At 41.2% G+C, this 26439-nt stretch overlaps 1 protein-coding gene across 1 annotated transcript in view; it reads left to right on the top strand.

The window, feature by feature from the left end:
- ttn.1 (titin, tandem duplicate 1) overlaps positions 1–26439 on the top strand; it is a 137637-nt gene that overhangs the window by 94295 nt on the left and 16903 nt on the right. Inside the window, exons 171-185 of the mRNA XM_081368711.1 lie at positions 41–17212; positions 17304–17600; positions 17694–18281; positions 18376–18678; positions 18787–19083; positions 19199–19486; positions 19607–19906; positions 20020–20322; positions 20436–20741; positions 20840–22606; positions 22711–23004; positions 23118–23402; positions 23525–23824; positions 23935–26001; positions 26087–26389. Of these exons, the coding sequence (XP_081224837.1) occupies positions 41–17212; positions 17304–17600; positions 17694–18281; positions 18376–18678; positions 18787–19083; positions 19199–19486; positions 19607–19906; positions 20020–20322; positions 20436–20741; positions 20840–22606; positions 22711–23004; positions 23118–23402; positions 23525–23824; positions 23935–26001; positions 26087–26389 (24870 nt within the window). The remainder of the gene's footprint in view (positions 1–40; positions 17213–17303; positions 17601–17693; positions 18282–18375; positions 18679–18786; positions 19084–19198; positions 19487–19606; positions 19907–20019; positions 20323–20435; positions 20742–20839; positions 22607–22710; positions 23005–23117; positions 23403–23524; positions 23825–23934; positions 26002–26086; positions 26390–26439) is intronic.

The raw sequence follows: 26439 nt of genomic DNA on the forward strand, positions 1-26439 counted from the left end.
TAACAGATATGTTCCTTACGTGTGTTTTATTACTTTCCAGATGTACCTGGTCCTCCAGTCAACCCAAGAGTCACTGACACAACAAGAACAACAGCTGAATTGCACTGGGGCAAACCACTTAGTGACGGTGGCATGGAAGTCACAGGATACTTTATTGAACACAAAAAGGAGGGAGAAGAAGAATGGATCAAAGATACAACTATGCCTTTAAGGATAACTGAGTTTGTTGTCCCCAATTTGCAAGCTGGAGTGAAGTATCATTTCAGAATTAGTGCATTAAATGTAATAGGTGTCAGTGAACCAGCACAAACAGAGGATCTTGTTGAAATTGTGGAACGTGAAGAAATCCCTGATTTAGAACTTGATGCAGAACTCAGAAGAACATTAGTTGTTAGGGCAGGTGCCTCTATTCGTATATTTGTTCCTATTAAAGGACGCCCAACCCCTGCAGTGACTTGGACAAAAGAGGACTCGCCATTGAAAACTCGTGCAATCATTGACAATACTGAATCATACACCCTGCTGGTCATTCCTGACTGTAATAGACGTGATGCAGGCAAATATGATTTAACATTAGAGAATGCTGCTGGAAAGAAGACCGCTTCTGTGGTTGTAAGGGTTTTGGACTCCCCTGGGCCTCCACTCAATCTGAAACCTAAAGCAATTGACAAAGAGAGTATCACATTGGAATGGGAAATGCCTCTTATTGATGGAGGTGCCAAGATCACCAATTACATCATTGAGAAGAGAGAGTCTACTCGCAAGGCATATGCTGCCGTGATCACAAAATGTGAGACATGCTCTGTCAGAGTTTCTGATCTGGCAGAGGGTTTGGAATATTATTTCAGAGTTTTTGCTGAAAATGAGTATGGCATTGGTGAAGCAGTTGAAACCCCAGACCCAGTCAGAGTATCTCAAGCACCAACTCCACCAGAAAATGTCACTTTTACTGATGTCACAAAGCACACAGTTAATCTTGCATGGACTAAACCAAAACATGATGGTGGAAGTAGAGTTACTGGGTATGTTATTGAGGCACAAAAGAAAGGAACAGATCAGTGGGCCCATGTGACAGCTGTGAAGACTTTGAACTTTACTATAAAAAATCTTAATGAAAATGAAGAGTATGTATTCCGTGTGATGGCCGTGAACAGCTCTGGGCGAAGTCATCCTCGTGTAAGCAAGTCTGTTGTTATCAGAGAACAAAGTTCAGAACCGGAATTCGACCTCTGTGGTGTGTGTCAGAAGACAGTTATTGCCAAGGCCGGTGATGATATAAAGGTTGAAGTGCCTGTTTCTGGACGTCCTAAACCAACAGTTTCCTGGCAGAAAGACAGTCAAGCCTTCAAATTAACACAAAGAACAATGATTGAAACTACTTCTACCTCAACTATCTTGATCATAAATGAATGTTTAAGAAGTGACAGTGGAATATACTCAATGACAGGAAAGAACATTGTTGGCTCAGTCACAGACAGCATCACAGTAAAGGTGCATGATGTGCCTGGACCACCAAAGGGACCAATTAAACTGGACAAAATATCTCGTACTTTCATTGAGTTCTCATGGGAATCTCCTGAAAATGATGGAGGTGTACCAATCAATAACTATGTAGTTGAAATAAGGGAAACTACCAGCCAGACATGGGTCGAACTTTCCTCTTTAATTATTCGTACAACATTTAAAGCAACTCGTTTAACTACAGGAGTTGAATATCAATTCCGTGTCAAGGCCAAAAACAGATATGGTACAGGGCCTCCAATAACCTCAGAGGCAGTGGTTGCTGCATATCCATTTAAGGTGCCTGGGCCACCTGGAACACCTAATATTGTTTCTTTCACTAAGGATACAATGACAATTGGCTGGAATGAGCCTGTTTCTGATGGGGGAAGCGATGTCATTGGTTACCATCTTGAAAGGAAAGAGAGGAACAGTATTGTTTGGCACAGAATTAGTAAGGCACTTGTGGTCGGAAATCTGTTCAAATCTACAGGACTAGAGGATGGTGTGGCATATGAATTCCGTGTGATCGCTGAAAACATAGCTGGAATTGGAAAACCAAGCAAAGCTTCTGAACCAATGCTTGCTCTTGATCCAGTGGATCCACCTGGTCAACCTGTCCCAATACATGTGTCGAAAAATGCCATCACTATTCAGTGGACAAAGCCAGAATATGATGGTGGTTTCAAAATTACTGGCTATACTGTGGAAAAGAGAGATCTTCCAGCTGGGCGCTGGATAAGAGCTAACTTTACAAATATCATTGAAACCACTTTCACAATAAGTGGTCTAACACAAGAAGCATCTTATGAATTCCGTGTACTTGCTAGAAATTCAGCAGGTTCTGTTAGTAACCCATCAGATCCATCAGACCCAATTATTTGCAAAGATGACATTAAAGAGCCAAGAATTATGGTTGATGCTAAATTTAAAGATATTGTCCTTGTCAAAGCCGGAGAACTGTTCAAACTTGAAGCTGATGTTGCAGGCCAGCCATTGCCATCCATGGTTTGGACAAAAGATGGAAAAGATGTTGAAAACACATATAAACTACAGATTAAAATGACAGAAATTACATCAGTCTTGATAAACAAGGATTCTGTCAGAAGGGATGGTGGTGAGTTTATTCTGACAGCAACAAATATTGGTGGCTTTGTTAAGCATGTTTTCAATGTGAAGGTTCTAGATAGACCAGGACCACCGACAGGACCTCTGGCAGTTTCTGATGTTACAGCCGAAAAGTGTGTGCTCACATGGAATCCACCTACAGATGATGGCGGTTCAAACATTGAACACTATGTTATTGAAAAACGTGAGTCAAGCAGACTTGCTTGGACAAATGTGGCATCCGAATTGCGGGTTAATCAGTACCAAGCAACAAAGTTGCTCAAAGGAAATGAATACATTTTCAGAGTTATGGCTGTTAACAAGTATGGTGTTGGAGAACCTCTTGAGTCTGAAGCAGTAATTGCAGAAAATCCATATCTGCCACCAGATCCTCCACAAACACCTGAGATAACAGCAGTCACTAAAGATTCAGCAGTTCTCTGTTGGGGTGCACCAGCCAGCAATGGGGGAAGTGAAATCACCAACTATCGCATTGAGAAAAGAGACAGGATTAGTTTGCGCTGGGTAAAATGCAACAAGAGGAATGTTACTGACTTGCATTTCAAGGTTACTGCTCTTGTTCCAGGCCATGAATATGAATTCCGAGTTTTTGCTGAAAATGCAGCAGGAATAAGTGAACCCAGTCCTTCATCACCATTTGTCAAGGCCACAGATACTCTTTTCAAACCAGGTCCACCTGGCAATCCAAGAATCCTGGACACAACAAGTTCTTCCATCACGCTTGCATGGAACAAACCAGTTTATGATGGTGGTTCTGAAATTACTGGTTATATTGTTGAGACCTGTCTCCCTGGAACTGAAGAGGAGGAATGGACAATTGTCTCTCCTAAAGATGGTGTAAAAGGAACATCATTTACAATTAAAAATCTTAAAGAAAATCAGGAATATAAAATCAATGTGTCAGCTTTAAATAGCGAGGGTATTGGAGATGCAGCACCTGTACCAGGTTCACCCAAAGCAGAGGAACGACTCATACCACCAGAGGCTGACCTTGATGCTGAACTTCGTAAGATTGTGAACATCAGAGCTTGCAATACATTAAGACTTTTTGTGCCAATTAGAGGTAGACCCACACCGGAGGCCAAATGGTCAAGAGAGAATGATGAGCCTTTAGACAGAGCTACCATTGAAACTACATCATCTTTTACATCACTGGTTATTGGAAATGTGAATAGATTTGACAGTGGCAAATACAATTTGACTGTAGAAAACGGCTCTGGAACAAAGACAGTCTCTGTGATAGTTAGAGTTCTAGATACACCTGGAGCACCACAAAACTTTAAAATAAGTCAGGTTACTAAAGAATCTGTTTCACTTGTTTGGGATCCTCCACTTAACGATGGTGGCACAAAAATTAAGAATTACATTGTTGAGAAGCGTGAGGCTACAAGAAAGGCATATGCTACAGTAAATGCCAATTGTCACAAAACTACTTGGACAGTTGACCAGCTCCAAGAAGGATGCAACTACTACTTCAGAGTTCTAGCAGAAAATGAATATGGTATTGGTCTTCCTATTGAGACCGGTGAATCTGTTAAAGTGTCTGAGAAGCCACTTCCCCCTGGCAAAATTACACTTAAGGATGTCACAAAGATGAGTGTGACATTATCATGGGAAAAACCTGAACATGATGGAGGAAGCAGAGTGGTTGCATATGTTGTAGAGATGCAGAGCAAAGGGAGTGAAAAATGGACACAAGCTGTGATTGTCAAGGTACCTGAAGCAGTTATTACTGGGCTTGCACCTGGTGAAGAGTATATGTTCCGTGTTTCTGCAAGAAATGAAAAGGGAACCAGTGATCCTCGTCAAATTGGTGTGCCTGTGATTGCAAAGGACCTTGTAATCGCTCCATCCGCTAAGATGATGTTCTCCACATTCAGTGTCCTGGCAGGAGAGGATTTGACAATTGATATTCCATATAATGCTCGTCCAAAAGCTGCCATTTCATGGCTAAAGGAAGCAGTTCCACTTAAACGAACAACCAGGGTTAACTTTTCCTCTACGGATACACAGCTGAATTTAGTAATCAAAGAGGCCTGTAGAGATGATGTTGGGCAGTATAATGTAAAACTATCAAATACAGCTGGTGAGACAACAGTGGATATTGGAATCGTTGTTCTTGACAAACCTGGTCCACCGACAGGCCCTGTTAAAGTTGATAAAGTAACATCCGACAGTGTTACCATTTCTTGGAAGCCACCAGAGTATGATGGGGGCTGCACCATTAATAATTACATAGTAGAAAAGAAGGACACATCAACAACTAATTGGCAGATTGTAGCAGCAAATATAGCAAGAACTCAAATTAAGGCAGGAAGACTGAAGACAGGCTCTGAATATCAATTTAGAATTGCAGCAGAGAACAGATATGGAAAAAGCCCTCTGCTCGTGTCTGAATGTGTTGTTGCACAGTATCCTTACAAACTACCGGGCCCTCCTGGAACACCTTTCTTGCAGTCTTCTACAAAAGATAGTATGGTGATAGTGTGGAATGAACCTGTCATTGATGGTGGAGCAACAATCTTAGGATATCACCTTGAGAGAAAAGAGAGAAATAGCATTCTTTGGATGAAATTAAACAAAAGCCTAATCCAAGACACAACTTTAAAGACCACAGGGCTTGAAGAAGGCATGGAGTATGAATTCAGAGTTTATGCTGAAAACATTGTTGGCATTGGGAAGGCTAGTAAGATCTCAGAGGGCTATGTTGCCAGAGATCCTTGTGATCCTCCTGGAACACCAGAAGCTGTTAGAATCACAAAAGATTCTATTACAATTGCATGGACCAAGCCAGAGTATGATGGTGGAAGCAAAGTCACTGGATATATTGTAGAAAAGAAGGAATTACCTGCAGGACGCTGGATGAAAGCAAACTTCACCAATGTCATAGAGACTGAGTATACTGCAACAGGTCTTACAGAGGACCAGAAATATGAGTTCCGTGTCATTGCAAGAAATGCTGCTGGAGTTTTCAGTGATCCTTCATATAGTACTGGACCTATCATGGCAAAGGATGAGATTGAGCCACCACGTATCAGCATAAATCCAGAGTACACTCAAACAATTGTTGTAAATGCAGGAGACAACTTCAAGATTGATGCAGATGTTCATGGAAAACCAATTCCAGCAATTTGTTGGATGAAGGGTGAGCAAGAACTTGGAAACACCATATATCGTGAAATTAAAAGCACAAATAACTATACCTGTTTGACTGTAAAGGAGGCCAAACTTGCTGATGGAGGTCAATATACTCTACTGCTGCAAAATCCAGGAGGAGAGAAAGCTGTGCCAGTCAATATATGTGTCCTGGATAAGCCTGGACCACCTGAGGGACCCATCTCTATCACAGGTGTAACCAGTGAGCAGTGCTGCCTTGCTTGGAATCCACCTAAACAAGATGGTGGCAGCAAGATCACTCATTACATTGTTGAAAAAAGAGAGACTAGCAGACTGCTTTGGACAGTTGTTGAACCCAAAGTCCAAGCTGTAAATCTTAAAATAACAAAACTCCTTGAAGGAAATGAATATATCTTCAGAGTTTTGCCAGTCAACAAATTTGGAGTTGGTGAGCCCCTCCAATCAAATGCAGTTGTTATCAAGAATCCATTTACACCCCCAGATGCACCAAAAGGAGTAGAAGTTTCAAATGTCAAGAAAGATTCAATGGTCTTAACCTGGGAGGCCCCAACAAATGATGGGGGTACTCCTATCACTGGTTATATTATTGAGAAACATGACAAGGAAGGCATTAGATGGACCAGATGCAACATGAAAACAGTTACTAACCTCACATTAAAAGTTACTGGACTCCTGGAGAATCATCTGTATGAATTCAGAGTATCTGCTGAGAATGCTGCTGGAGTTAGTGAGGCAAGTTCTGCAACTGTATTCTATAAAGCCCTGGATCCTGTATTCAAGCCAGGACCACCCCATAATCCAAAAGTGTTAGATATGACAAAATCATCTGTTGCACTTGCATGGGGAAAGCCTATTTATGATGGTGGCTGTGAAGTCCAGGGATATATTGTTGAAGCATGTGAAGTAAAAGCAGCCATAGAGGAGGTAAAGACTCCAATAGAAGAAGGAAAGGCTGCAGGTGAATCAGCAGTTGCTGAAGAATGGACAATGTGCACTCCACCAGCAGGTGTTAAACTCACACGCTTTACTGTGGAAAATCTGAAAGAAAAACAGGAATACAAATTCAGGGTTTGTGCCGTTAACAAGGTTGGTGTTGGGGAGCATGCTGATGTCACTGGGCCCATTCTGCCAGAGGACAAAACAGAGGATCCAGATCTTGATATTGATGCTGAGTTTAGAAAGCTTGTACGTATTAAAGCTGGAGGTTCTCTTAGGATGTTCATCCCTTTTAAAGGAAGACCAACCCCACAAATCAAATGGGAAAAAGATGGTGGGCAGATTAAGGAAACAGCACAGACTGAGACCACCAGCAGTCACACTTCTCTTGTTATTGATAAAGTCAACAGGGCAGACAGTGGTAAATATATTGTGACTGCAGAAAACTCCGCGGGTGCAAAATCTGAAACAATTATTGTGAAAGTCCTTGACACTCCAAGCGCTCCACTCAACTTCAAAGTGAAAGAAATTGCAAAGGAATCTGTTACTCTTATGTGGGAGCCTCCATATTTGGATGGCGGAGCAAAAATCAAAAATTACATTCTTGAGAAACGTGAGAGCACAAGAAAAACATTCTCTGCCGTTGTAACAAATTGCCACAAACTCTCATGGAAAGTTGAACCACTTCAAGAAGGTTGCAGTTACTATTTCAGAGTGCTTGCAGAAAATGAATATGGTGTAGGGCTACCTGCAGATATCACAGATCCGTTGAAGGTTTCAGAGGTGCCACAGTGTCCTGGAAAATTAAGTGTTGTAGATGTTACTAAAACAAGTGTGTCTCTTTCTTGGGAAAAGCCAGTTCATGATGGTGGCAGTAGAATACTTCAATACCTCATTGAAATGCAGGTCAAGGGTAATGATAAATGGTCTGGTTGTGCCAACGTAAAAACATTGGAAGCTGTAATAAAAAATTTGAACCCTGGAGAGGAGTACACTTTTAGAGTGGTTGCGGTCAATGAAAAAGGAAAGAGTGACCCAAGAACACTTGCTGTACCTGTGGAAGCAAAAGACCTTGTCTTTGGGCCTGATGTAAGACCTGCATTTAGCAACTACAGTGTTCTTGTTGGAAAGGACCTTCAAGTTGAAATCCCAGTTTCTGGTCGTCCAATGCCCAAAATCACATGGACAAAGGATGGTGCAGCCCTCAAATTCACAACAAGGGTTAACATTTCTAATACAGCACACAGCACTGTTCTTAATATCAAAGAAGCAGCAAGAGAAGATGGCGGAATGTATGGAATAAATGTGTCCAATATTGTTGGACAAAAGGATGCAACCATTGAAATCATCACTCTTGATAAACCTGGCCCACCAACTGGCCCAGTGCGATTTGATGAGATAACTGTGTCAAGTGTTACATTGTCATGGGATCCTCCAAAGTATACTGGTGGTTGCTCAATTTCAAATTACATTGTGCAAAAGAGAGACACAACTACTACAACATGGGAGAACGTTGCAATTTCATTGGCAAGAACAACACTTAAAGTACAACGACTGAAGACTGGATCTGAATATCAATTCAGAATCATTGCTCAAAACAGGTATGGCAAGAGCTATGCTTTGGACTCTTCAGCTGTTGTTGCTCAGTACCCATACAGAGAACCAGGACCTCCAGGAACTCCATTTGTGTCATGCCTATCAAAGGACCATATGGTTGTTGAGTGGCATGAGCCAGTTTCAGATGGAGGCAGTAACATTATTGGATATCATCTTGAAAGGAAGGAGAGAAACAGTATTCTTTGGACAAAGATAAATAAGACACTGATTCAAGAAACAAGATTCAAAACCAGTCCTTTAGAGGAGGGTATCGAATATGAGTTCAGAGTCTATGCTGAAAATATTGTTGGCATTGGCAGATGCAGCAAAATCTCAGAGGGCATTGTTGCTCGTGATCCATGTGATCCTCCTGGAACCCCAGAAGCTGTCCATGTGAGCAAAAATTCCATAACTATCCAATGGACAAAGCCAGAGTATGATGGTGGAAGTGTTATCACTGGTTATACTGTTGAGAAACGTGATCTCCCAGAGGGACGCTGGATGAAAGCAAGTTTCATAAATGTTATTGAAACCAATTTTACTGTCACTGGGCTGACAGAAGGTGCCAAGTACGACTTCAGGGTAATCGCAAAGAATGCGGTTGGAACTATCAGCAAACCATCATATAATAGTGGACCAATTGCTGCATTGGATGAGGTAGAGCCACCAAAGTTCTCAATTGACCCAGAATACACACAGACTCTTATTGTGAATGCAGGAGATACATTCAAACTTGATGCTGATGTCCATGGTAAGCCAGTTCCCACAATCCAGTGGTTTAAGAATGACAAAGAGCTTGAAAACACAATTAGATGTGACATCAAAAACACTAACAGCAGAGCACTAATTATAGTAAAAGATGCAGTCAGACAAGATGGTGGAAACTACACTCTTCAGCTTACTAATATTGCTGGCTCTCAGAATGTTCAATTCCATGTGAAAGTGCTTGATAAACCAGGCCCACCAGAAGGGCCTCTTCATGTCACAGGTGTGTCCAGTGATAAATGCACACTAATATGGCGTGCTCCACTTGATGATGGAGGAAACACTATAACTCATTACATTATTGTGAGACGTGAGACAAGTCGACTTGCTTGGACTGTGGTCTGTAATGACTGCAAAACAACAACATACAAAGTGACAAAGCTCCTTGAGGGTAACGAATATATATTCCGTGTCATGGCTGCCAACAGTTATGGTGTTGGTGAGCCAATTGACACACCATCTGTAATAATGAAAGATCCATTTAGTCACCCTGGATCACCACAAATTATTGAGGTAACAAATATTGCAAAGGACTCCATGACTGTTTGCTGGAGTGCACCAGATACTGATGGTGGAAGTGAAATTCTTGGATACATAATTGAGAAGAGAGACCGGTCTGGAATTAGATGGACAAGATGCAACAGACAAAAAGTAACTGATGTATGCTTCAGAGTGCATGGTCTCATTGAGGATCATGAGTATGAATTCAGAGTGTCAGCTGAAAATGCAGCAGGAATTGGAGAACAAAGCTTGCCAACTTCATACTACAAGGCTTGTGATCCCAAATACAAACCTGGCTCACCCATGCATGCACATGTTGTTGATACCACCAAGACTTCAATAACAGTAGCATGGGGGAAACCCCTTAATGATGGCGGATGTGCAATTCAAGGATATATTGTTGAGATCTGCAAAGCTGAAGAGGAAGAATGGACTATGTGCACTCCCCCTACTGGCTTACGTGTCAACAAATTTGAAATCACTAAGCTAACAGAACAACAAGAATATAAAATTCAAATATGTGCCATTAATAAATTAGGTGTTGGAGAGCCTGCGGTTATTGCAGGAACTTCCAAGCCTGAGGACAAGCTGGAGACCCCTGAAATTCACCTTGATTCAGAGCTGAGGAAAGGCATTGTTGTTCGCGCTGGAGGATCAGTAAGAATAAATGTACCATTTAGAGGTAGACCAGTACCAGATATGAAATGGACTAAAGATGAAGGTGAATTGTCAGAAAAGACAGTGCTTGAAAAGGGTCTTAACTTCACCCAGCTTTCAATTGACTCCTGTGATAGAAGGGACTCTGGAAAATACACTGTGACTCTACAGAACAGCAGTGGCTCTGTATCTGATTTTGTGGCTGTTAAAGTGTTAGATACACCCGGAGCACCACTAAACCTTGTAGTTAAGGATATCAAGAAAGACTCTGTCACACTTGTTTGGGAACCACCACTTATTGATGGAGGAGCAAAGATCAAGAATTATGTTGTTGACAAGCGTGAATCCACAAGAAAGGCCTATGCAAATGTAACAACCAAGTGCAGTAAGACAACTTATAAGGTGGAAAATCTTGCAGAGGGAGCCATGTATTACTTCAGAGTTATGGCTGAAAATGAATTTGGTGTTGGTTTGCCAGTTGAAACAAAAACTGCTTCAAAGGCATCTGAAGTACCTCAGCCAGTTGGAAAGGTTATGTTGACTGATGTGACAAAAGTAAGTGCATCGCTGGCCTGGGAAAAACCAGAGCATGATGGAGGTAGTAGGATTGCAGGCTACTTGATTGAAATGCAGCCAAAGGGAACTGACAAATGGGGTGTAGCAACAAATGTAAAAACATGTGAAGGAACAGTCACTGGACTAACTGGTGGTCAGGAATATTTGTTCCGTGTTCTGGCCTACAATGAGAAAGGCAAAAGTGAGCCAAAGCCCCTTGCTGCTCCAGTTATTGCCAATGACCTCACAATTGAACCAAGCTTCAAGTTGCAGTTCAATACATATAGTGTCAAATCTGGAAAGGATTTAAAACTTGAAATACCTATTTTTGGACGTCCAAAACCAAAGATCACTTGGTCAAAGGATGGGCAGTCACTTAAAGTAACATCCAGAATTACTACTTCCAACACAGCAACATCGACAATCCTACAGATAACTGAAGCCTGTAAAGATGACCTTGGAAAGTATGCAGTTACTGCAACAAACAGTGTTTGTTCAGTTACAGAAGATATCAGTATCATTATCCTGGATAAACCTGGTCCACCCACTGGACCAATAAAAGTGACCGAAGTAAGCAACATTTCTGTATCCATCTCATGGGAACCTCCAGAGTATACAGGGGGCTGCCAAGTAAAGCATTACATTGTTGAAAAGCGAGACAACACTGAAACTACTTGGCAAGTTGTGGCTGGATCAGTTGCCAGGACATCCCTCAAAATTACCAAGCTGAAAACTGGTGCTGAGTATCAGTTTAGAGTCATTGCTGAGAACAGATATGGTAAAGGTGCTCCTTTAGATTCAAAGTCAATTGTTGTGCAGTATCCTTACAAAACACCTGGGCCACCTGGTACTCCATATGTGAAATCTGCCACCAAAGATCAAATGACAATTGAGTGGAATGAACCGGTCAATGATGGTGGCAGTTCAGTGATTGGATACCACCTTGAAAGCAAAGAAAGAACAAGTATTCTATGGACAAAACTAAACAAAACCCTCATCACTGATACTGTTTTCAAAATATGCAATCTTGAAGAAGGCATTGGATATGAATTCAGAGTATATGCTGAAAACATTGTTGGTATTGGCAGATCAAGCAAAGTTTCAGAGAGTTTTGTGGCCCGTGACCCATGTGATCCCCCTGGAACGCCTGAGGCTATTGCAATATCTAAGAACCACATTAAGATTCAGTGGACAAAGCCTCAGTATGATGGTGGCAGCAAAGTGACTGGATATATTGTTGAAAGAAGAGATTTGCCTGAGGGCCGATGGATGAGGGCAAACTTTACCAATGTAATTGAGACAGAATTTACAATCACAGGCTTAACAGTAAACAATCAGTATGAATTTAGAGTAATTGCAAGAAATGCAGTGGGTGTCTTCAGTGAGCCTTCAGACAGCACCGGGACAATTACTGCTACAGATGAAATTGAACCTCCTAGTGTGTCAATGGATCCTAAGTACAAGGATGTCATTGTTGTCAATGCTGGAGACAACTTAGTTTTGGATGCAGATATACATGGAAAACCCACACCTGATATTCAATGGCTAAAAGAAGGAAAGGAAATGGATAAGACACTGCGCATTGAAGTAAGAAGTACACAAAAACATGCTTCTATTACAATAAAAGACTGTACTAGATTGGATGGTGGACACTATGACCTAATTTTAAGCAACAGTGGTGGAACAAAAACAATTCCAATAACAGTAAAAGTTCTTGATAGACCGGGTCCACCAACCGGACCGCTACAAGTAGCTGGCATCATGTCTGATAAATGTCATCTGTCCTGGTCTGAGCCATCTCAGAATGGAGGTGCTAATATTTCTCATTACATCCTTGAGAAAAGGGAAACTAGCAGGCTATCATGGACTGTTGTTGATTCCAACATTTCTACTGTGAGTTATAAAGTGACCAAGCTCCTGTCTGGTGATGAGTATATCTTTAGAGTTATGGCTGTCAATAAATATGGCATTGGTGAACCTCTGGAATCTGAGGCAATTATTGCACGCAATCCTTACAAGCCACCAGGTGCGCCATCAACACCAGAGGCAAGTGAGATAACAAAGGATTCAATAACTTTGTCATGGCGTGCCCCAGAGAGCGATGGTGGAACAGAAATTACATGTTATCACTTAGAGAAGCGTGACAAAGATGGTGTAAGGTGGACAAAATGCAACCGGCAGAAGCTTTCAGATCTGCATTTCAAAGTAACTGGACTGTCAGAGGGACATTTCTATGAATTCCGTGTGTCTGCTGAGAATGAAGCTGGTGTGGGAGAATCTAGTGACTTATCACTGTTTTATAGAGCAATAAATGCCACAACTCCCCCAGGTCCACCTCATCACCCTAAAGTGACAGATTACACAATCTCATCCGTCTCTCTGTCTTGGGGAAAACCCGCTACAGATGGTGGTTCATATATTAAAGGTTATATTGTTGAGATCAAAGAGATTTCCTCAGAGGAATGGATCATATGCACACCTGCAGCTGGTATTCAAGCAACGCGCCTCACAGTTGAAAACCTGAAGGAAAATGCTGAATATAACTTCCGTATTTGTGCAATTAATTCTGAAGGCATTGGTGAGCCTGCTGATGTTCATGGATCGGTGACTACATCTGAAAAAATTGAAGCACCTGAGATTGAACTTGATGCTGACCTCAGAAAAGTTGTCTCTGTTCGTGCAGCAGGATCCCTTCGTCTTTTCATTACAATTAGAGGTCGACCTGAGCCATCTGTCAAATGGGAAAAGGAGGATGGAACTCTAACTGAGCGTGCTCAGGTTGAGTCCACAAGTTCATACACCATGCTTGTAATTGACAATGTCAACAGATTTGACAGTGGAAAATATGTTTTAACACTTGAGAATAAGAGCGGCACAAAATCTGCATTTGTGAATGTCAGGGTGCTCGATACACCAAGTTCTCCACAGAAGTTTGAAGTGAAAGATGTAAAGAAAGATTCAGTGACTCTCTGCTGGGACCCACCACTTACAGATGGCGGGGCTAAAATAACCAATTACGTGGTTGAGAAGAGAGAATCTATAAGAAAAGCTTATACAACTGTCACAAGCAACTGCACACAGACTTCCTTTAAAGTTGATGAATTGCAGGAAGGAGGCATTTTCTACTTCCGTGTGTGTGCTGTTAATGAGTATGGCTTTGGTGTGATGGCAGTAACAAAGAATCCTATTAAGGTTGCACAGGTACCTATGCCTCCAGGAAAAGTAACTATTGTGGATGTCACAAAGAATAGTGTGACACTTACTTGGGTGAAGCCTGTCCATGATGGAGGCAGTAAAATCATCTGCTACAATGTAGAGATGCAAACCAAGACTAGTGACAAATGGGGTGTAAGCTGCACAGTTAAGGTTCCAGAGGCTACTGTGAGCAACCTAACACCTGGTGAAACATATTCATTCAGAGTTATTGCACTGAATGAGAAAGGCAAGAGTGAGCCTCAAGAACTTGGTGTACCTGTTGTAGCTAAAGATATTGAAATTGAACCCTCTGTTCATCTGTTGTTCAATACTTACAGTGTTAAAGCTGGAGCTGATCTTACTGTGGAAGTTCCTGTGAGAGGCAGACCTAAGCCAGTTGTCTCATGGAAGAAGGATGGCCTTCCTTTGAGGCAAACAACCTCTCTTTCAATTGTCAACACTATGGTGTCAAGCAAAATTGTCATCAAAGAAGCTGCTATTGAACACGTTGGTAAATATGAATTCACTCTTGCTAATACAGCAGGCACCATGTCCACAGATATCGGCATTGTTGTTCTTGATAAACCTGGGCCTCCAGCTTCAGTGAAGGTTGACGCTGTGACTTCTGACAGTATTACATTGTCATGGGCCCCTCCAGAATATGATGGTGGATGCTCCATCAATAATTATATTGTTGAGAAGAGAGATACCAACACAACAGAGTGGCAGATTGTTTCAACAAATGTTGCCAGAACCTCAATTAAGGTACCTCGATTGACACAAGGTTCTGAGTACCAGTTCCGCATCTATGCAGTGAATCGCTATGGAAAGGGTAAGCCAATTGACTCTCCAGGCATTACTGCGGAGTACACATTCAAACAGCCTGGCCCACCTTCTACGCCCCGCGTTGCTCATGCCACCAAGGTCTTCATGCTTGTCACATGGAATGAGCCAGTTAATGATGGTGGTAGCACAGTCCTTGGCTATCATTTAGAACGCAAAGAGAGAAGCAGTATTCTTTGGACAAAGGTGAACAGGACACTCATCAAGGATACTGAATTCAAAGTAACGGGTATTGAGGCAGGTATGATGTATGAATTCCGTATCTATGCTGAAAATATTGCTGGAATTGGCAAGGCAAGCAAAGCCAGTGAGGCCATAGCTGCACGAGATCCTTGTGATCCTCCAGGTCAGCCTGAGATAACTAGCATTACCAAGTCTTCTGTATCACTTTCTTGGACAAAGCCTGAATATGATGGTGGAGCCAAAGTTACTGGTTACATAATTGAACGTAGAGATCTCCCAGATGGTCGCTGGATGAGATGCAATTTTACCAATGTTGTAGAGACTTACTTTGATGTTACTGGCCTAACATTGGATGAGCAATATGATTTCCGTGTTATTGCAAAGAATGCTGCTGGACTATTCAGTGAGCCATCCTACAACACTGGTCCTATTACAGTTAAAGATAATGTAGATCCACCACGCATTATGATGGATGTCAAGTTCAGAGATGTTGTGGTGGTAAAATCTGGGGAAACCCTGAAGATTAATGCTGACATTGCAGGGCGCCCTCTTCCAGTTGCAGCTTGGTCAAAAGATGGACATGCAATTGAACACAAGGCAAGAATTCAGATAACTGGATCAGATACTAGTACTATGATAGTAATTAAAGACTGCAAAAGGAGTGACTCTGGGCAGTATGCTTTGACATTGCAGAATGTTGCAGGAAGTGTCACAACACCAGTAAACTGTGTTATTCTTGATAAACCAGGACCTTCAGCAGGGCCATTGTCAGTAACGGGCCTCACAGCAGAGGAGTGCACATTGTCATGGGGACCACCGCAAGAAATTGGTGGCTCTGAAATAATACATTATGTTATTCAGAAAAGAGAGACCAGTCGACTGGCATGGACACTTGTGCATGGAGAGGTCAAAACCACAACATTTAAGGTCACTAAGCTCCTGAAAGGAAATGAGTACATATTCAGAGTATTAGCTGTCAACAAGTTTGGACTTGGTGAAGCCCTTGAAAGTGAATTTGTCAAGGTTAATGATCCATACACTATCCCAACAGCCCCATCAAATGTTGAAATTACAAGTGTAACCAGTGAGGAAATGAATCTAACTTGGACAAAGCCTGCATCTGATGGAGGCAGTGAAATCCTTGGATATATAATTGAAAGGCGAGAGAAATCCAGTCTTCACTGGGTTCGTGTGAACAGGGAGCTTGTGACAGACCTAACAGCTGTGATATCAAAAGTAAGAAGAGGATGTGAATATGAGTTTAGAGTTTATGCTGAAAATGCGGCAGGTTTAGGTCCAGCCAGTGACCCATCTCTTTCAGCAAGAGCAGAGGATGAGCTTTTGGTGCCATCCCCGCCAACTAAACCAAGGATTCTGGATCATACAAAGAATTCTATTACTATTGCCTGGAAAAAGCCATTATCTGATGGTGGTGCACAGATCCTAGGATACACTGTAGAATATAAGAAATCTGAGGATGAGGAATGGATAGTGGCGATTCAGATGACAAAGAGCAATGAATTCACCATTTCTGGTCTTGCAACTGATGTAGAGTATGTATTTGCTGCTAAAGCAATCAACAAAGTTGGTGTCAGTGAGCAGTCACCTGTCTCTGAGCCACAGTCAGCAACTGAGAGAAAGGAGGAACCTGAGTTTGACATTGACATTGAGATGCGAAAGACTTTGTTAGTCAAGCATGGTAATTCATTTACTTTGACGGCACCATTCAAGGGAAAGCCAGTTCCTTCAATTACGTGGAATAAAGAAGAAATTGATCTCAAAGCAAGGGCAAGCATAGAAACAACGGAAACATATACATCTATTACTATTGAGAAAGCAACAAGAAATGACTCTGGACAATATATTGTTACTTTGGACAATGGTGTTGGAACTGCATCTTTGCCCATGGTGGTCAAAGTCCTTGATACCCCAGGACCACCAACTAACGTGAAGATTACAGAAGTCACAAAAGACTCTGCTACAGTTACTTGGGCACCTCCAGAGAATGATGGAGGAGATGCTGTTAAGTCTTATCATGTTGAGAAACGTGAAGCAAGCAAAAAGGCCTGGGTATGCGTAACAAGCAACTGTCACAGTCTAACATACAAGATTGAAGACTTGCAAGAAGGTGCAATCTACTACTTCAGAGTTACTGGAGAAAATGAGTTTGGGACAGGTGTACCAACTGAAACTAAAGATGGAACCAAGATCACAGGTATAAACCATTACCAGATTTATTTGTCTTAAAATTAGAAAATAAAATGATTCATTCTGTTTTAAATATGATTTTAACTTTGCACCAACAGAAAAACCAAGTCCACCTGCTAGACTCGGCGTTACTGCAGTAACAAAGAATAGTATCACCATTGCATGGTCAAAGCCAGAGCATGATGGTGGAAGCCGAATTACTAGCTACCTCATTGATGCCCTTGAAAAAGGACAACAGAAGTGGGTTAAATGTGCCAATGTTAAAACCAACACCCACATAATTAAGGGCTTGAGGGAAAATGCAGAATACTTGTTCAGAGTTCGCGCTGAGAATCATGCTGGACTCAGTGAACCAAAAGAAATGATAATCCCTGTGGTTGTGAAAGATCAGTTGGGTGAGTCTTAATTAATTTAATGTATTCCATTTTTATTATATTCAAATATTCTATTAATCTTGTAATTACATTTTCTTTCATTGTTCTTAACAGATGCCCCTGAGTTTGATATGAAGAACTTCCCACATAATACTGTTTATGTGAGAGCAGGATCAAATCTTAAATTTGAGCTTCCTCTCTCTGGGAAACCAATGCCAAAGGTCACAATGACAAGAGGCAATGCTCCAGTTAAGTGTGGCAAGAGATTCAGCTTTGAAGTAACCCCTGAAAGTCTTAATGTCAACCTCAAGGAAAGTATTGCAAGTGATGCTGGAAGATATGACATTGTCGCCTCAAACACAAGTGGAACAACCAAGATGTTTGTAAACATACTGGTCCTGGACAGACCAGGTCCTCCAGTTGGTCCTGTTGAAGTTAGTGGTGTGGGAGAGACAAGCTTGTGCCTCAAATGGCTCCCACCTCTGTATGATGGTGGCAGTCCTGTCACAAACTATGTTGTTCTTAAACGTGAAACAAGTACTCCAGCCTGGACAGAAGTTTCATCCACAATTGCAAGAAATGCTATTAAAGTCACCAAACTTACAAAGGGGGAAGAATTCCAGTTCAGGGTTAAAGCTGAGAATCGCTTTGGCATCAGTGACCATATTGATTCTCAGTCAGTTACAGTGAAGCTTCCATACAGTGAGTACTTGGATACTGTACATTTGCAATTGTTTCTAGTTATGTCTCAATTTTTATAATGTCTAAACCTCTGCTGGTTTACTGTATGTTTTAGCTATCCCTGGTCCACCATCAACACCATGGCTGAGCTATGTGTCAAGGGAAAGCCTCACTGTTTGCTGGAATGACCCAGTAGTAGATGGTGGAAGCCCGGTGTTTGGATACCACATCCAAATGAAAGAAAGAAGCAGCATCCTTTGGCAGACGGTGAACAAAACAGCAATCCCTGCAACTCAAATTAGAGTGACAAATATATGTCCTGGAATGATTTACGAATTCAAAGTAGCTGCAGAAAATGCAGCTGGTATTGGAAAGTTCAGCAAGACATCAGATGAAGTGCTAGCGATCGATGCCTGTGGTAAGCATAAATAATAATAACAAAATTTAAAAAAAAAAAAATCTGTGCAAAGGAGATGTGTCAAGTTTCTCTAAATTTCTGTGCCAAATAATCCTTTTTTTATTTTAGAACCACCGGCAAATGTGAGAATTTCTGAGGTTACAAAAAATTCAGTTAGCCTTGTATGGCAGAAGCCTCCATTTGATGGTGGAAGCAAAATCACTGGCTACATGGTTGAGCGAAGAGATGCTCCAAATGGCAGATGGACAAAGGCAAACTTTACCAATGTCATTGATACTAATTTCACTGTGTCAGGCTTGACTCAGGATCAGTCATATGAATTTAGGATTTTCGCCAAAAATGCAGTTGGCTCAGTTAGCAACCCATCTCTAATTGCAGGACCAGTAACTTGTGTTGACATTTCTGGTAAGTGAATTGCTTCTACATTGCTTATTTACATTGCATTGTTTATTTAATGCCATTCCTAGCAATGGGTCTTACTCTTTATTACACACACTTTTCCATTTTTCCCTAATTCTAGGTGCTCCAGTAATTGACCTGCCCCCAGAGTATTTGGATGTTGTGCAATACAAAGCTGGTGCATCATTCAAAATCAAAGTGGGAATATCTGCTAAACCCTTGCCAACTATTGAATGGCTTAAAGACGAAAAGGAATTAGTATCAAGCGCACAGCTGTCAATTGAGAACACAACTGACTCATCAGCCATCCTCATTAAAGATTCTACTCGTCTTAATACTGGAACCTATGAGCTCAAAATCAAGAATGTGTTTGGCACAGCATCTGCTTCTATCAGAATACAGATTTTAGGTATGTAATCATTTCTGTCAAAAATATGTATATAAATGTAATTTCAATGTCTTATCCACCTCTTTCAATGTCTTATCCATTTCCTAATTGTAAATTAATAAATTTTTATTCTATAAATAGACAAACCTGGACCTCCAGCTGGACACATTGAATTCAAAACTGTCACTGCTGACAAGATAACAATTGCATGGGAACCAGTGACTGATGAAGGAGGTGCCAAAGTAACTCATTACATTGTAGAAAAACGAGAGACAAGTAGAGTAGTGTGGTCTACAGTTTTTGAGGCAATGGAAGCACGCACTGTCACTGTCCAAAAGTTGGCCAGAGGAAATGAATATGTATTCCGTGTCAGAGGTGTTAACAAATTTGGAGCTGGAGATCCTCTGGAGTCTGAGCCTGTTATCGCCAAAAATGCATTTGGTAAGGAAATAGTAAATCGAAAATCAAAATTATTAAACTAGATAATATATACGTTTGGTAAATGAGATCATTTATATAACACCACAACTATTAAATCAATGCTATTTTTTCAGTTACTCCCGGACAACCTTCTACACCTGAAGCAACAGATATCACCAGAACATCAATGCAGATCATTTGGGATAAACCTAGTGTGGATGGAGGTAGCATGGTTACAGGATACTATTTGGAGAGACGTGACAAGAAGAGTCTGCGCTGGGTAAAAGTGTACAAGGACCCCATTAGTGATACAAAATCAAAGGTCCATCATCTTACAGAAGGAAATGAATATCAGTATCGTGTATGTGCAATCAATAAAGCTGGGGAAGGTCCATACACAGATGTTTCTGACTTCTACAAAGCTGCTGATCCAGTTGGTATGTATTACTGTATAATTTTTGCTCAACTGTTAATTTGACTAAATTCATATATAATTTTGAGTCAAACTGTCTTGACATAGAGTTCTAACCAAGGTTTTTTTTCTCCCAAGACCCACCATATGAACCAACTAAGCTGAAGGTGGTTGACTCAACAAAAACATCAATCACACTTGGATGGTCAAAGCCAGAGTATGATGGAGGCAGTGAAATCACCAGCTATGTTGTAGAAAAAAGAGTTGGCCAAGAAGGGGAATGGACAGTGATTAGCCATAAGGGAGAAGTGAGAACTACAGAGTATGTAGCTTCAGATCTTAAACCAGATATGGACTACTACTTCCGTATATCTGCTGTCAATTGTGCTGGCCGTGGAGACCCAATAGAAATGGAAGAGCCAGTACAAGCCAAGGACATTCTTGGTATGCATTCATGTTGAAATGCTTGGAATATATTTGTATATTTTATAATAATGTTTTCTGTAACAACGGCATAAACCACTTTAATTCCTATTTTGCAGAGGAAGCCCAGGTTGATACAGATGTTGCAATGAGAACTCACTACATTGTGAAAGCTGGTAAAGATGTTGAAATCATGGTTCCCCTCAAAGGCAGACCTGCTCCAAGTGTCTCTTGGAAAAAGGAAGACCAGAACATTGACAATGATCCTAAATACGAGATTCACAACACAGACTCTTCATCATGTCTTATAATTACACAAGTAACTCGAAGTGACACAAGTAAATATACCATTAATATATCAAATGGTGTAGGAGAACCAAAGTCACTAACTGTGTCTGTTAAAGTACAGGACACTCCAGCTGCTTGTAGGAATTTGATCTTGAAAGACGTCACTCGTGGAAAAGTTACTCTTTGTTGGGAGCCCCCTCTACTGGATGGTGGTTCTGAAATTACCAATTATGTTGTTGAGAAAAGAGACTCTTCAAAGCGCACATATGCCTGTGTAACAAATAAATGCAAAGAAACCACATGTGTAATTGAAGAACTCTCTGAGAAGGCATTGTTCTTCTTCCGTGTATTAGCAGAAAATGAGAATGGAGTTGGAGATCCATGTGAAACAGCAGAGCCAGTTAAAGCTACTGAGACCCCTGGTCCAGTAAAAGACCTTTCTATGAAAGACTCCACCAAGACTTCAGTAACACTACAATGGAACAAACCAGATTATGATGGTGGTAGCATCATTACAGACTACATAATTGAACAGAAACTCCAAGGTCAAGAAGAATGGGCTCCTGGTGGCACAAACAAGCACTGTGAACATAAAGTTACAAAGCTTAAGGAACTCACTGAAATGTTTTTCAGAGTTAGGTCCAAGAATGAAAAGGGTACTAGTGACTTTGTTGAAATTGGGCCAATCAAAGTAAAGGACTACATTATCCCACCAGAAGCAAACCTTGAAGAGTATCCTGGTGGACAGATCAGTGTGCGTTTGGGACACAATGTACACATTGAATTGCCATACAAAGGTAAGCCTAGACCAACCATTCTTTGGTTAAAGGACAACTTACCACTGAAGGAGAGTGAAAAGGTCCGCTTCAAGAAGACTGAAAACAAGGCCACTCTTATGATAAAAAATGTGGAGAAAGAGAATGGAGGCAAATACACACTTACTCTTGACAACACATTCTTCAGAAAATCATTTCACGTACATGTTATTACCCTTGGACCACCCTCTAAACCTATTGGACCTATCCGCTTAGATGAGGTCAGAGCAGAAAGTATCGCTATATCTTGGGATGAACCAAATGATAATGGAGGTGGAGAAATCACTTGCTACACTGTTGAGAAACATGACACCTCTCAGACAGACTGGAAAATGGCTTGTTCAAGTGTAAATGGAACATCGTTTAAGGTCCCCAACCTGATCAAGGGTATTCAGTATCAGTTCAGAGTCTGTGCAGAAAATAGATATGGTGCAAGTGAACCTTTAGTTTCACAAAATGTCATTGCCAAGCATGAGTTCAGACCACCCGGTCCACCAGGCATGCCAGTGGTTTACAATGTTACAAACGATGGCATGACTATTCAGTGGGATGAACCAGTCTTTGATGGAGGTTGTCCAGTCCTTGGGTTCCATGTTGAAAAGAAGGAGAAGAACAGCATAATGTGGCAAAAAGTCAACACAGTTTTAGTGAAAGAAAGGGAGTACAGGATTCTTGGTCTTATTGAAGGCTTGGAATACCAGTTCAGAGTCTACGCCCAGAATGATGCTGGATACAGTCGCATGGGTGATGCAAGCAAACCTATTATGGCTGTTTCTCCAGTTGGTAAGTTTAACTTTAAGATATATTTTTCACACCAATCTTGCAAGTTAAAAATATGACAATTTACAGTAGCTAAATATTAATAAACTTGTGAATTTTAACTTCAGATCCTCCTGGTATCCCTGACTATGTTGATGTAACAAGTGAATCAGTTCAACTGAAATGGGAAGCACCCAAGCATGATGGTGGAAGCAAAATTGTTGCCTATAATGTGGAGAAACGACAGGGCAAAGGACGGTGGTTGAAGACCAATTTTACAAATGTGACTGACACAGAATTTACAGTGACTGGTCTTGCTTGCGGTGAACGTTATGAATTTAGAGTCATAGCAAGAAATGCTATCGGCACAGTGAGCCCACCCTCTCAGTCTTCTGGTTATGTCGTCATCAGAGATGAGAGCTGTAAGTTCATGCAGTTTATATTGTGTTTCTCATTGTTCAGTGGTCAACATTTTACATGCAATTTTTTGCTGGTCTGTATATATTAAAAAAGTACAAACTCTTTTCTCTTTCAGTTCCTCCAAATGTTCAGTTTGGCCAAGAGTACTTTGAGGGAGTCTCTATTAAAGCTGGAGAAAACATCAGGCTCAAAGTTGCTATCACTGGAAGACCAACACCAAAAGTTACCTGGTTCAGGGATAATATTGAATTAACCAAGAAAATGGTTGATATCACAACAATTTCTGGATCAAGTACCCTCTTTATAAGAGATGCTGACCGTAGAAACCGTGGTCTTTATACTGTGGAAGCCACAAATCCCTTAGGAAGTAAAAAAGAATCAATGAAAGTTGAAGTCTTTGGTATGAATACTTTTTGTACCTTATCCATCTTATGTATTCATCCCACCCTTTAATCACTAGATTTTCTTAATATCCATATCATATCATATATACCATATGCTTCTATAATTTCTATCTTTCAGATACACCCGGAGAGCCTGTTGGTCCAATCACATTCTCAGATATCTCTGAGGGCAAAGTAACACTTTCATGGAATCCACCTGAGAATGATGGCTGTTCGGAGGTCACTCATTACATTGTTGAGAAGCGTGAAACTTCAAAACTTTCATGGGCACTTGTCACCGATGAGTGCTTGGGATGCACATACACTTCCACCAAACTGATCAAGACAAACGAGTACCAATTCCGTGTTTCTGCAGTCAATAGGTTTGGTGTTAGCAGAGCACTGGATTCAGCTCCTGTGATTGCACAGATGCAATACAGTAAGATAATAAAAAGCTTATATTAAAATAAATCTTTTTTTCTCAAATTTTATATATACATCACTGTAAAAAGATTCTGTCTGTAATTTCTTTCTTTTTCATCCCTGCAGCTGTTCCAGATTCTCCTGGAACTCCAGATGCAACAGATGTCGATGGAGAGAGTATCACAATCAACTGGGCTCCTCCAACACATGATGGTGGAAACCAAATAAAATATTACATTGTGGAAAGACGTGAAAAGAAGACTGGTCGTTGGCTGAAAGTCCTAACAAGGAAACCCATTGTTGAGGCTGCACACAGAGTGACTCATCTAACTGAGAATGTGGAGTATGAATTCCGTGTGTATGCTGTAAATGATGCTGGAATTGGAGCACCAAGCAACATTTCAATGCCAATTAAATGTACTGAGCCAACAGAAGAACCTGATGCCCCATCTATTGTCAATGTGACTGACACTACCAATACGTCTATCAGCTTGGAATGGACCAGACCTGCTTATGATGGTGGAATGCAAATTCATGGCTACATTATTGAAATGTGCAAGGGATCTGAAGAGGAATGGCGCAGAGTCAATGAGGAACTTTGTGCTGTCACAAAATACACTGTGACTGGTTTGGAAACCACTGCAGAGTACAAGTTCCGTATTTGTGCAGTCAATTCTGTTGGAAAGGGCGAAGCCAAAGAAATATCTGAGTCTGTACAGGCAGTAGACAGGTTCTTGGCACCGGAAATTGACATAGATGCATCCTTCAAACAGACACATATTGTAAAAAGTGGAGCAAGTGTATGTATCCATATTGCCTTTAAGGGAAAGCCAACACCTACAGCTTCATGGACAAAAGTGGATGGAGAACTTGGTGTTATGACAGACATTGCCACCACTGAGACATTCACGGCTTTGACACTGGAAAATTGCACTAGAAATGATACTGGAAAATACACTCTCACTCTTGAGAACAGTAGTGGCAATAAATCTATTACTATTGCAGTCAAAGTGTTAGACACACCTGGTGTACCAGGGGCTCTCTCCATCAAGGAAGTAATGAGAGGAGCTCTAACAATTGCTTGGGAACCTCCTACCAATGATGGTGGTGCACGTGTTCATCATTACATTGTTGAGAAACGTGAGGCTAGCCGTCGAACATGGACAGAGGCAGCACCCAAGACCACTCAAACAAGCATGAGAATTTCTGATCTCCTGGAAGGTGTACCTTATTTCTTTAAAGTCATGGCTGAGAATCAATATGGTCTTGGTGAAGCATATGAAATGCCCGACCCAGTTATTGCCACAGCTGAACCTGCAGCACCGAAGAGAGTTGATATTATTGATACAACTGACACATCAGCAACCCTGGCCTGGCTCAAGCCGGAGCATGATGGAGGAAGCCGTATCACAGGCTACTGTGTGGAGTCAAAGGCTAAAGACTCAGATAAATGGGTTGTTTGTGGCACAACGAAAAACCTAAGCCTTGTAATTGAAGGACTTATACAGAACAGTGAGTATGAATTCCGTGTCAAGGCAAAAAATGATGCTGGGTTCAGTGTGCCAAGGGAAGCTTTCTCCTCAGTCATCATTAAAGAGCCACGAATTGAACCTACTGCCGACCTCAGTGGCATCACCAACCAACTCATTATTAGCAGGATTGGTGAATCGTTTGAGATTGATGTTCCAATTAGTGGAAGACCTGCTCCAAAGGTATCCTGGAAGCTTGAGGAAATGAAGCTAAAAGAAACTGACAGGGTGTCAATCAAGACTACCAAAAACAGGACCACTCTCTCAGTTAAAGACAGCATGAGAGGTGATGGAGGCAGATATTTCCTAACTCTTGAGAATGTCACGGGGTCAAAGACTTTCAGTGTCACTGTCAATGTTATTGGCAGACCAAGCCCTCCAGAGGGCCCTATTGAGATTTCCTCAATTACATCACAGTCATGCGTGCTATCATGGAATCCACCTGAGGATGATGGTGGAACAGACATCACAAACTACATTGTCGAGAAGCGTGAATCTGGTTCCACTGCTTGGCAGCTTATTAACTCAAGTGTAAAGCAAACTTCTTTCCATGTTTCACATCTAACTAAATACATGCAGTACACTTTCCGTGTCTGTGCTGAAAACCGTTTTGGTGTGAGCAAACCAACAGAATCTGAGACGATTGTTGCAGAGCATCCATTTGGTATGTTATAGCTAATAAGAAATTAGAAGTTTTGACATACTGTATGAAATATCAAATATCTTATTACATGTTTTTATTTTTACAGTTCCTTCAGGCCCTCCAACAAAACCAGAAGTGTTCTCTGTAACCGCCAACAGCATGAGCATTCGTTGGGAGGAACCATACCATGATGGTGGCAGCAAGGTCACTGGATACTGGATTGAAAAGAAGGAGCGTAACACAATTCTCTGGGTGAGAGAAAACAAGATTCCCTGCTTTGAATGCTACTACAAGGTGGAAGGCCTTGTTGAGGGTCTTGAATATCAGTTCAGAGTATACGCAATGAATAGTGCTGGCCTCAGCAAAGCAAGTGAAGCATCAAAGAAAGCTGTGGCACAAAATCCAGTTGGTAAGTATATTACAATCAAAAAGTAATTCATACCAGTTTAAATCAGAAAA

Source organism: Scardinius erythrophthalmus, assembly GCF_964197995.2.
Source record: "Scardinius erythrophthalmus genome assembly, chromosome: 6".
In the NCBI taxonomy this organism is placed as follows: Eukaryota; Metazoa; Chordata; class Actinopteri; order Cypriniformes; family Leuciscidae; genus Scardinius; species Scardinius erythrophthalmus.